Here is a 13,427-nt window from a genome sequence, read left to right as displayed (position 1 = left end):
TTTCTGAGAAAGGGACAAAGAAGTGTGCCAGGATGTGTAAAATGAAATCACCATTATCTCAGAAGTGTCCTTTCCTCATTCAATTGCTTGAATTTATTTCAGTTTGGTGTGGTGACATCTCTCTCTCTCTCTCTCTCTCTCTCTCTCTCTCTCTCTCTCTGAAACACACACACACACACACACAAAACCTCAATAGCAATGTTGAAAAAGATCAAAAGATAGTACTACTTTAGAACTACCCAAAATATACTTAGGAAAATACTAAAGGGTCAAGTTTGACCTTCCAGGATTTCATTCCCCCCACCACCACCATTCTGATTGTGGAACCTCTGATTTCTCTTAACGTGGAGAAGGGAGGCTTGTGGAGAAAGAAAGGGGAGGTGAAAAGCATCTCTAACTTCCCCTCCAAGACCTTGGAGGTCAACAGGAGAACAGAGCTCAAAAGATAAGGTTTCAGGATTGACCCAAGGCGACATCCCCACAGCTGGAGATTTCCAGTTCAGGGGCAACCCGGCTGGGAGCCCCAAGGCTGCAGCATTCCCGACAGTTAAGCCAGGCCATGCAGCCGGTATCCCCGGCGAGTCTGCGGTGCGCATGTCCCACTTATATAAAGAGATGCTTACAGTCCAGGTGCTTTTTCTTGGGGCCCATCACTTCATGAGTGGTGGCTTTGCAGACTGCTCTCGCGACAGCGGAGCCTGTCACGCTGTACTGAGCGGCGGCGATTCGATCTGTAAGCGTTTGGCCCGACATCTTCTCCTGCCGTGTCTACAGCCTGGTCTTCTGCAGGAAAGAAGGAGAGATAGTCCCGCTTTAACCCGCATTCCCTACTCTCCAAGCACCCAGGCCTTGCCTCCTCCTTCCGCACGGAGGCTCTCTCCTCCTCCGACCCCGCCCTGGCAGCACCTCTCCCGGCCAGCAACGCGCCAAGCCTGCTCATCCAACGCGGTACAGAGGGTGATAGCCTGGAGTAGAGCCCTTACGGAACCCCAGCAGGGCTCCAGTCCAGCATCGTGACACTGTTCCCAATCTCCCCACCCCCTAATGAAGCCCGCCTTACTCCTTTGGTGTCCCTCTCTCAACCAGCACTTTTCCTGCAACCTGATCCTCAGGTGCGGGACTAGCTCCGGTGTGCACTGGGGTTATTCCCTGGACGCTGCGCCCACAGGGGGCCCCACATCCCACTCTCAGCTGCCGCAGCGTTTCCTCTCAACAGTTTGCAGGCTTCGGAGAATGAATCAAATATCCAAGCCCTGGCCACCTCCCTCCTCCTCTCCAAGCTGCTGCAGCCACGGGCTCGTCCTCCCTCGGTCGCGGTGGAGATTATCCTAGCGTTGCGCCATGTTATGCCCTCGCCTCCCCTTCCTTCCTCGCCTCTGCCTCCAAAGCCCACGAGGCCCTTGGCCCGGGCCCCCTTCCCTAGCCCGATATCCCGCTGCAGGGGCCGCCGGGGACTGTGCGGAGTCACCCGAGTGCCTGAGCACCTCATCCTTCTGGGTTTTGGAGCAGAGCTGGGCTGACAGCCCAGCCCCCCGCCTGCTCTCCAGCGCGCCGTAGAGCTGTCACCCGGCCGCTGCCCTTCGGTGCGCCCTAGGATTATCCGGTCCGGATCCCCGCGCAGCCCTGGTAAAGGGGAGGCGGTCGAGTTGGGGCCATAGGTACTCACCCCGCCCCTGGAGCGGCGCCGCCCGCCGCAGGATGAGCGGAGCCTGGGCCGCGGAGGAAAGCTGCTCGGGTGGGTGTGTGCGGCCGTGCGCGGACCCGGGGCCCCGGGGCGCGATGCCTCCTGCCCTGGCCCGGTCGCCGCCCTTAGCTCCGCGGTCCCTGCGCCCGCCGCCCGTAGCCCCAGGAACGAGTACCCGCCCGCCGCCGCCTCCTCCTCCGCCAGCGCCGCCGCGTCTCTCTAGAGCTCCGCGCTGCGTCCCCATCCCCGCCCCCACCTCAGCTGTGGTTCCTCCGACGAAGTCAGGTGACGGCGGCGGACAAACCCGCGCGAGCCCTCTGCGGAGTGCCTCGCGGCCCCCTCCCAGCTACTCACACACGCCGCCCCCCTGGGCCGCGAGCTTAAAGGCGAGGGGGGCAGCGCACAAGCATCTCCGGCAAGAGCTAGGAGTGAATGTGGGGAGGCAGGGAGGCCCACACCCAGTCAGCAAGTCACCCTCTCCGCTTGGCGCCCAACAACCCCTCCGCGCGCTGGCTGCGCACCCGCAAGCACCCGGTGCCCGAGCTCCGCTCACACCTGCCGGGCCACTGCGGGATGCACGGTGAGCGGCGCCGGGCGTTGTCTTCGTGGAGCTATAGGTCTGCTCCGGTTCTGCTCTGTGAAGGCCAAGGCAAGGGCGTCGTCGCGCGCTGCCTGGCAGAGCCCAGCCCCTTCTCCCCCACACTCAGTCTCTGACACGCCCGCCTGTCAAAGGCAGCGGAGGCCCAGATGGGCAGGGCGATTTTAAATGTCAGATTCTGCCTGACTGTCACGGCCCTTACCTGTGTGCCCTCTGCTCCTTAGTGTTCCTGGACTTGTCTCAGTTACAACTGGGAGCTGGGGTGGGCAGGTAATACTAGCCACTTTAGCTTTAAACGGATACTGAGGTCTGCGGAAGGACGAATAATTAAGAAAGTCATTAATAGAGTATAGGTTACATTTGACAGTGATCATGTGTATCCTTAAAAAAGTAATTTCTGCCAATTAAATACAGGGTTTGAACATCTTATGTCACTTTGATGTTGAGTGTGCATATTTGTATCTTATTCATGAATTTCCCAACAATGGTTTGGACTCGGTTAATAACTTCGTGTATTTGACATTTTAAAAGATCGTCATATTAATCTATTTTTTAAAATTCTCACAATAGAATTAAGTTCAGAACTTGATATGTTAATTTTCCCAACATTTTCTCCAGCTACAAGTAACCTCTGTTTGGCCTCATGGATGTATATGTCTACTTACAAATACCAAGAGTTTGTTGTTTAGGCCTCGATTTCACCGAGCGCAGTTTTCAGTATGCAGTCATGACTTCATAACTGCTGGGACTAATTCAAGCACTAATTAGAAGCTTCATGACTAAAGAAAGACAGTCCAAGACCACCACTGTCAGATTTCCAATACTAGTTTCACTATATGACCCAGCAATACCACACTAGGTATTTACCCAAGGGAAATAAAAACACATTTCCATTCAAATATTTTTATTCAAATTTTGTAGCAGCTCATACAATGGGCTCCTGCTGGAGGAAAACCAAATGTTATTGTACTGGTAAGTGGGTTTTAAAAATGTAGTATTCCACACAATGGAATTACTTAGAAGGAGCCCAAACCAAAAACACTATATACTGTTTTTGATGTATGACATTCTGGAAAAGGCAAAACTATAGAGAAAACATACCAGGTATCAGGATTGGGGGAGGGGTTGATTGCAAAGGGGCAGAGGGGCATTGTTTGAAGTGATGGAAATGTTTTATGTCATGACTGTGATGGAACACAACTGCATATATTTCTCAAGACTCATCAATTTATATACATAAAATTGTGGAGCTTTATTTTATGTAATTTACACCTCAATATAGCTAATGAAAAGAGCTGGCAATATTAATATGACAGTAAACTTCACAATAAAAAATATTAATAGGGATAAAGAGGCACTTTTCATAATGATAAAAATTCATCAACAGTATGTAGCAACTTTGCATGTTTATGTGTCTAGGCACAGAGCTTCGAAATAGGACAATGGTAAAATGAAAGTATTAAAAGGAGAAACACATTTATACCTGAAGATTTTAGCTCTTTTCTCTGTAGTTGAGAGGACAGAAACCCAGTAAGGGTAAGATGAGTTGAAATAGCCTCTATTAACCAATTTAACTTAATCACATTTATAAAATACTATACCTAGCAACAGTAGAACACACGTTTAATTCAATTGCACATAGAACTTTCACCAGGATAGATTATATTCTAAGCCATAAAGCTAAACTCAGTATATTTAGAATAATTACAATCACACAAATCATTAATGGAGATCTGGAGATCTCTAAATAGTTGGCAACTGAACAACACATTCTAAATAAACTGTGGATATAATTTTCTCACAAGGAAAATTAAAAAATACTTTGAACTAAAGAATAATGAAAATGCACAAATTTTTGGAATACAGATAAAACAGTGACTAGAGAAAAATTTATAGCATTAAAATGCTTAGATTACAAAGAACTAAAAACAGCTGTGTAAGTTTCAACCATAAGAAACTAGAAAAAATTAAATTCAACATAAACAAAAAGAATGAGATCATGAAGATAAGTGAAAATCAATGAAAGTGAAGAAAGTCAAATAATCAATAAAATCAATGAAACCAAAGGCTATTTATTTTTGAAAAGATCAATAAAAGTCAATAATCCTTCTAGTGAGAGTGATTTAAAAAGGAAAGAAATGACACAAAATTTTAATGGTAGGAACAAAAGGGAAATAGATGTTGTAAACATTAAAAGAATAAGAGAATGTTATGAACAACATATGTCAACAAGTTAGGAGATTAAAGTAAAATTTTAAAATACTATGTAACATAGTGGTTCTCCAACAGTTCATAGTGAAATTGTATCATATCTTACTATTAATAGGTTTTGAGCAAGTAACATGTTTCCAATAATAATTAAAATAATCTGTGAATGATTTACTTTTCAAAAATAAATTGTAATAGCTTCAAGGTCAATCCTACAACTGTATGAAATACCATATAGTCCAAGGAAATATGTGGAGCCATAGGATAGATATGCTATGCATACATTGTGTGCCATGAATGTGAGAGTATCACCACACAATGTCCTGTCATGGGTGTTAGCAGAAAAATGAAAATCCCTCAACTATAGAATTATTATATACAAATTAAATTATGTCAAGGGTGGTGCCAACATTTGAAATGTATGTTGTTTTGGAAGATCTTGTGGAGCTTTGAAATAGTAGAATATTTCTAGTGACAAAGATTAAGAGATGCCAGGATTTTATAGGCATGAATCTAGAGTTACAATTATAAATACTAAGTTGAAATAAAATTAACTAAATGAAAGAAATACATTGAGGTGAAGAAAAATCATTCCTTGTCAACATATTCTTTTTGAAGGCACATAATAAATGCTATTCAATAAATCTTAAGCAAGAATAAGAATTGACATTTGATGTTTTCAAAAATTGATAGATTTTCTAATCTCTCTCAGTGGTCAGAAAAGAGGTTACCTACAAAGAAACCCCCAATTTTTATAAATATATATATTCACCATTTTCTGAGCAAATGCATATGTATGCCATTATACCGATTTTTCTGTCTCTAATTTTGTTCAAATGTTTACTTCTGAGTACCCAATTCAATACAGAAAACCCAAATCAATAATAATTACACATGAACCAATCATTTATATCAACACATGAGGACAAATGTCTTCAAATTCTTTGTTTCAGTTTATTTATAAGAAACAACAGGTGTATGAGAAATAGAAATAAAGCTGAGAGAAATCTGATCACCTCAGACAACAACCTTAGGTGGAGCTGGACAGTTCCTATCCTACTCCAAAAACAACATTTTTGTAAAGCAAAAGTAAAGGATGATTTTATTCAGGGGTGCTTTTCTGTCCAAGTAGAAAAAAATATAAGGTCCAAAATAATCATATTGGATTATATTCATTCCCCTTCATACAAATAAGACATCTCTAACCAAAATCAAAAACAATGCTTTTGAGCATGATGGCACACTCCTGTAATTGCAGTAACTCAGGAGGCTGAACCAGGAGGATTACAAATTCAAGGCCATCCTCACAACTCAGTGAGGCCCTAAGCAACTTGGTGAGACACTGTCTCAAAATTTAAAAAGTTAAAAAAAAAATGCTGGGGGGATGGGGATGTGGCTCAGTGGTTAAGCACCCCTGAGTTCAATCCTTGGTACAAAAAAAAAAAAAGCTATTGGCAACAAAAAGCAAAATTTGATGTGTTGAATGCACTTGGCACTTGTATAAAGAGGAAATGATTGCTTCTCTTTTATAAGGAGAAAAATGAAAGAGACCAGAAAATGGATGAACATTTTAGTGTGACAAGAAAAATTGTAGGCTGCATAAAGTCTCAGTATACAATTCGAACAATGAAATCATCTTTTGGAAGTATAACACTTCATCCATAAAACTACTCAAGTTATTTAAGAATCAAAGTTAATGAAGTATATATATTCCAAGCCAGGACAAACATGTTTATTAAGTCTTGTTCTGCCTAAAACACAGGTTAGCAATGAACTCACTATGACAATTGGCATATTCAAAGGAATATGTGCATTTTATATGCATTATAGTGTGAAAAAAGTTCAAATGTAGTATTTTTATTTTGTTTCCTTGTTTTAACTCTAGTGTGACTGTTCAGTATCTATTGTTGTATAACAAACATTGTGGCTTAAAACTATATATATATATATATATTACTTCTCTCACTAATCTGTGAGTTAACAGGGTTCTATTGGGTAGTTCTCCTTTAAAATGTTTTATGTGGTAACAATCAGGTGACAGCTGGGGCTATAGTCAACAGAGGCTGAGCTGTGCAAAATGGCTTATTCACTCCCACATCTGACAGTTGAAATTGGCCATTGCCTGGGAGCTCAGCTGGGGTTTAAGGGGGAGCACCTCCACTTGTGGTTGAGCTATGCATAGTGAAGTGATCCAGGGGAGTTCCATTTCTTACATGGTGGTTGGCTTCCATGAGGAAATGGCCCAAGGTGGAAGGTTTTGATAACCTAGGTGGAAACTAAGTTTCTTTTGGTCTAACCACCATGCATTGGTCTGATGTAGTTGATTGTTCAAAAGCTCAAGCAGAGCACATATACAGGCATGCAAATAGTCATTGGAGACATTAGAGAGCTGTTTTATTTTGTGCTCTTCCTATTTTAAAGAGATTATTGCAGCTGGTTACAGTGGTTCATGCCTGTAATCTCAGTGGCTTGAGAGGCTGAGACAGTAGGATCTCAAGTCCAAAGCAAGCCTCAGCAAAAGTGAGGCACTAAGTTCAAAGCAAGCCTCAGCAAAAGTGAGGCACTAAGAAATTCAGTGAGACCCTGTCTCTAAATAAAATACAAAATAGGGCTAGGGATGTGGCTCAGTGGCTGAGTGCCCCTGAGTTCAATCCCCAGTACCAAAATAAATAAACAAATAAAAAATAAAGATGATTGTAAGAGAATTTTTGGAATGAGTTTTTCTTTATTATTAATCATTTTTATTTATCATTAGTCAGAATGTCTGAAAAAGGAGATTTCCCAGGTTTATTTATTTTTTTCTTCCCCTGGTCCTAAAGATTGAATGTGGTATCTCAGGCATGCTAGGCTAGCACTCTACCACTGAGCTACTCCCCAAGTCAGTTCCCAAGTAAACTTTAACTCAAGAATATGTGAGAACTGAAACAGTCTGTCTCATTTCAAGTGTGCATCTCTTGATGTTTTCCTCTCACTATTTTGCTTTTTCTTCCATTTTCTGTTGTTTGATTTACATTCTGGGTTGCTTAGGGAGTGACTGACTCCACTGGATACTTCATTGCATAGGTATTACAGAAGACAAAGTCTTTTGTCTTTGTACAGCTCCAGCATACAGTAGTGGGGGTGGGAGAAGTGCATACTCCTTCAAATGGTGTAATTCGAACATACATAGATTACTGGCGAACTCAAAAAAGTCCTCCTGAAAGAGACAAGTGTATGTGTGTGCCCATGCGCATAACACACATCTCTTATCCATCAACCATTTGGCTTTCCAGTAAAGAGAATATTAAAGAGAAATGGAAACCCTAGGCTATTTGATGTTCTGTATAACTAGATGAGAATGAACAGCTGTGTTACTGTTTGAACTAACTGGTTGGGACAAGTAAGGCCTCACTCCTTCTAGTAACAGTATTGAATTCCTTTTCAACTTGCCTCCAGTGCTTTCCTTTGTCCTATGCTTCAGACATTCAGGAGTCATGCTTAAGACAGAGCACTGTTGTGGGAGCTTACCAAATTAGCAGGCTCTAAGTTTACAGCTTATTCACATACTTTGCCACTCTCATGGCAGAATTTCCAAATTAACTTTCCCTGAAGTATAATGAAATAAAATATATAATTTTGTCTCTTTTAAAATATTAGTTTGGAGAACTAAGTTTTCAGCCGAGGATCACATTTTCCCTTAGGAAAATAGATTAAAATAGTGCTGAGTGCCAATGATTGCACACAGAGAAACAAGTCAGTTGATTTTTGTGTTTCTTTTCCTTTATGACTCAAGAAATAGATATCTTAATCTTAAAATTTTGTCTTTTCAAGATAAAACAATTCATTCTGTTATCACTGTCAGTGATTTTAAATATATTCATAAAAAGAACAAAATTCAAGAAATGCTCTAGCATTATCATGTCTGCACTTGGATTAAGTCTGTATCAGCTGCTTCTAGATGGGCCTTATCAGAGATGTGCATTTGGTTTAATGACACCTGTGCTGATGTTAATGGTTCATCTCTTATATCTGATAGATGTAGAGAGACAGCCAATTTGTTTCCATTGCTACTGACATCATTCCACAGTCTCTGTCAGGTTCACTCAGATTTTGTTGATAAGACAGAATGAACATTGGCATTACAAGAAAATCCTAGTTTCCCCTTTCATGGGCAAAAGTAATGAAATATGGATCAAATAAGCAAGTTGATAAGTAAACAATGTTTCCTGGAGACATCAAAGTATTTTTCGTTAGTACTCCACAAACTTTTGAAGATGCACATGTATCTGTACTAACAAATATGATTGTTTGTGTCTTTGAAATTTTGGGGGGATTTTAACCTTTAGCCTAACATTATTCAACAAGGAACATCATCTGGCAACTGTATGATTTATCGTCAGTTGCTGTACTTTGCATTTGGGAATGTTTTTGATCGTCACCATCATATATTCCCTAGTAAGGAGTACTTGTAGCTCATTTGGAACTACAAGCATAAATATTGTTGATTTCTAACAACAGTAAGGGTCTATGTGGCTACCTATGTTTGAAACCTGCCTGACCCACACAATCTCTTCCTTATAAAACCTTAATGGTGATTACATCTGCTTAAGTACATCAAGTTTCAGGGAGCTATAATCCCCCAGTAGCCTTGCCACTTTTGGACATCAGTAAACCCTTAAAATATCTCTTGTGCTTTTTCTAGTTGCACTTGTCTGAGCCTTAGCTGGCTATCATGGAGGTGTTTCTATATCTTGACCTCATCTGCTTCATTCCATATGCTGTGTGTGTGAAGAATCATTTTCATAACAGTGTACTGGCCTCAGTTAAGTAATTCATTGCTGAAGGGTCTCTGTTTCTTCTTTTTTTTCTCCATAATGACCATCTGAAAGCCTGGAAGTGAGATACTCACTAACAGCTCTAAGTGTCACCATCATTTGGAAGATTACACATATACCTCTGGGACTTGATACCTCACTGCCTCTAAACTTTGCCAGCATCATCTTGGCCTCCTTGACTCAGGAAACCAAAGTGCCTAGCATCAAACAATGCCCTATGGCTTTTAACCCCACAGAGTACATGAAAGGCCCTGATTGTGGATGGGCTAGCTTACATAGGGGAATCTGAACTCAGATAAGTAGGGATGTACTCATTTTATGATAAGCATTTTTTTCCCCACATGGAAGTTTCCAGAAGAACAGCAAACAAGCAGAATTAATTGGGAAATTAAGTGACACAAGGCTGTCTTCAGTTGGTGGATTTTCTTCCATATATGGAAGAATAGTCTAATATAATCTTATGACTATTTTTATAATTATAAGTAAGTTTATATAGAATACATTGCTCAAAGTACATCTAAAAACAAGTACTCAAACACTTCATTTAGGTGGGTCCATTAATAGATTAGAAAAAGGGGGGGATGTGGACCTCAGTGTACATCTAGGATTTAGGGTGCAGGTGACTTAAGCCCAAATTGCATACAAACGGTAATATTCAACATGCCAACTTGGTATTTATTGGCTACAGCAGCAGAAGAGCAAGCAGGTAGCACTTGATTATCCAGGCAAATATGTCATAAAGAGGCAGAGCCCAGGGAAAAGTTTAGCGGCAGACTATCCAAATTTGATAGGAGTGCTAGTAGGAAAAAAATTAGAACCATGATTAAAAGTCATCCTTAAGTACTACCTGTATCAGGCTTGGTTCTGATCTGAATAGCATTGTTTTGGCAAATATGAATAAAGTGGTCCCATTTATAAGGAAGGGTGCAGAGACAAGAAATCAAGGTCAGCATGAACATGGCCTTATTTAGTCCAATTGTTATCTGGCACTATCGTGTCACTTGTAAGCTGTCTTTCCATGATCTAGAAACTAGGCTATTAATAATATGCAAACATGTTTCCTTATAGTGATAAACACATAATCAAAATAATTCATTTACTTCTTTGGTGACAATTTTGATGTAATGCATCTATATGTATTTAGTATAAAGATGATTTTCTATCATAATCTCATGTTCTTATTTGTTTACAGCAAAAATAACTTTTAAAATTGCTAATTGGTCTGGGTAGGGCAGTGCACACCTATAAACCCAGAGACTCAGAAGACTGAAATAGAAGGATCGCAAATTTGAGGTCAGCCTCAGCAATTTACTGAGGGCCTCAGCAACTTAATGAGATCCTGTCTCAAAATAAAAAGTAAATAGAATTTAGGATGTAGCTCAGTGGTAAACCACACCTGGGTAATTCTCCAGTAGGGAAAAAATGGGGTTAATTTTATATTGCTTTTTTTAGGGGTGGGGAGTACCAGAGATTGAACTCAGGGGCACTCAACCACTGAGCCACATCTCCATCCCTATTTTTTGTATTTTATTTAGAGACAGGGTCTCACTGAGTTGCTTAGTGCCTCGCTTTTGCTGAGGCCAGCTTTGAACTCAAGATCCTCCTGTCTCAGCCTCCCGAGCTGCTGGGATTACAGGTGTGTGCCACCACATCCGGCTTATGTTTCTTTTTTTTTTTTAAGTCTTTTTCATTTTTTAATATATAAATTAATTTCCTGACAATGCAACTATCTGATCAGATTTTGCCTATAAAATCTGGGCCTCTCTTCAGTACAGATAAATAAATGTTTGATGAGAGAGCCAACAAATAAATGGATCAATATCTATCACAGTACTTCAAACATAGTAGATACCAAATAAATGAGTTCAATGGGAAACCATGGGTAGTAACATTGGCAATGGAAATAAATTTTTCTGGAAATTTTAATTTCTGAGATACACTGGAACCATTGATTATAGGAGGTCACATGCACAGAGAATGAAAGGAGATAGCCTGATACTTTTTACAAATTGAATGGCTTTTCTCCAAGGAATTCTAAACATTGTTTCAACCTGTAATTTGCCAACTTCAGATGAATTCTTAAAACACATTCTAGTAAGTCTACAATAATTGTTCAAAAGTAGGCTTAAAGGGTTAATCACTACTGTTTTGTGAAAATACTACAATTTTGTTAACTTAGCAGTACATTTTGATGGGTATGGAACAAGTATAAAAATACTTATATGTCACTGTGACTCATGATTCCTGACTAAATTTTACTTTCTTTTCTTCCCAAAATATGCTCAAAGTTTTGATATATTTTATTAACTAAGACAATTTTCCCATAGCTTTAATAAGCAGATGGGTGCTTTTTTTTTTACAGAATTTCTACTTCAGGAGCAATTTTCATATTTTAGAAATAAATCACAGTGTATTCTTTGCCTAGGGACCACACAGTTGGGAAACAATTATTTTAAACTAAGTATATTAAATCATAAACAGTCACATATAAACCATCTTAAAATAAAGATTTAAATAATAATGTGATATGCCATTAATTAAACAAATATTCATTGAGCACCCAGGAGCCAAGTACTTTCTAGGGAAAAAAGTCCTTGCTGTAGTGGAGTTTACATTCTGCCTAGCAAAAGAAGGCAGAGGATAAATAAACAAGTAAGTAAATTGTCTAAAATGTTCAAAAACGGATCTGGAGGCTGGTGTGGGAAGTGAGGATGTCATTTCAGACAATGAGGTCAAAGGGTCCCTCATGAAGGAGGGACATTTGAGTAAATACTTGAAGAAGGTGAAGGACTGAGCCACCCTTGTGTACAACACATTGATAATTAATCTTGTAAAATTTTCCTTTGAACAGCACGCATGTGCATGTGGATGATGTCATTCCCCTGCATAAAGCTCTCCAATGACTTCCTATAGCTTTTAGCTTAATGTGGTAACGCCTTAATTTGTTGTATGATGTCTCTGTGTTCTCACCTCTGACTCAGTTTCCAGTCATCTGTTTCTTTCCCTCAATTATTGTGTCAATCATACTGGATTTTTTTTTTTCAGTTCCCACATGTGTACCAATGGTTTTCCCACCTTTTGATCTTGCCATAAGCATTTCTCTCTGCCTATGTTCCTTGGACTTTTGTATGACCAACTCTCAACTTGCTGATTACTCCATCATGCCCTGTTCTTCTGTTCTCATTGTACAGTCTACTCACCCTCCCAGTTCTTATTGCAATCATAATAACGTGTTTTGTAATTATTTGTTTAGTTTCTACTTTTGCTGATAGACTGTAAGCTCCCCGATGATACAGATGTTGCCTATTGTTTGTCTTGTTCATTTTTATATTCCTCTGCCTGGCATGTGGTAGATGCTCAATATTGGTCGAATGAATGAAACATGCTTCAAATGGGGTGGGAATCATGTTGCTGGGTTGGTATAGAGTTTTCAGTTACTCGTGGAGGATATGTAGTTAGTGGGGAACAAACCTTCACTTTAGCCCCTGAAACTTTGGGTACTTTCTTTTTGCAGAATATTCTAATCTATCCTAACTGACACACAGAGAGGAGGTTCTAAGGCTCAATTGTACAAAGAATTTTTCAAGTGCCTAGTACCGAAATGGAAAACTGAACTCATTATGTCTTCTCCAAAAGGGGTGTCTCCATAAGCCCACTGACCCGAAGGAAACCAGTTGTCCAAAGCAGAGCAGCTGACTCTATTCTGGACTCCTTCCCCTCCCTTGTTCCCCACAGGCCATCTACCATCTCCCAAATGCCTCCTGAATACTTTCCCTTCTGCACCATTTCACTTTCCACCTGTCTCTGTCTTATCTTGGGCTCTCACTATTTCTCTCCTGGATTGCCTCTTAATTCATCTTCCCGTTTCCTCTTTCACTCCTCTGGAATTCTGCAGCACTGTTGCTAAAGTGGATTTTCTTAAAAAAAGAACTCTGATCACATTCTTTTGTTTAAAACTCTCCACCGAATTTTCGTGAATTTCAGGATTAAATCCAAATCATCAGGAGGATACATTCAAGCAGGACGTTTGTGACCCTCAGCCACTGGCACCACCCCTTCATAAGCTCATGGGATGCCCATCCTCTATATCCCCATATCTTGCTCATGTCCCTATATTATGCTT

At 40.5% G+C, this 13,427-nt stretch overlaps 1 protein-coding gene across 30 annotated transcripts in view; it reads right to left on the bottom strand.

Moving 5' to 3' along the window:
• Snap91 (synaptosome associated protein 91) overlaps positions 1-753 on the bottom strand; it is a 120,279-nt gene extending 119,526 nt beyond the window's left edge. For all 30 annotated transcript variants that reach the window (XM_026410528.2, XM_026410531.2, XM_077802166.1 and 27 more), the window contains exon 1: positions 624-753. In XM_026410528.2, coding sequence (XP_026266313.2) covers positions 624-753 — 130 coding nt within the window. The remainder of the gene's footprint in view (positions 1-623) is intronic.
• Positions 754-13,427: the final 12,674 nt, after the last annotated feature.

Source organism: Urocitellus parryii, chromosome 8, assembly GCF_045843805.1.
Source record: "Urocitellus parryii isolate mUroPar1 chromosome 8, mUroPar1.hap1, whole genome shotgun sequence".
Classification (NCBI taxonomy): Eukaryota; Metazoa; Chordata; class Mammalia; order Rodentia; family Sciuridae; genus Urocitellus; species Urocitellus parryii.
Note: the sequence above shows the minus strand (reverse complement) of the source record. Positions and strands in the feature narration are given on the sequence as shown.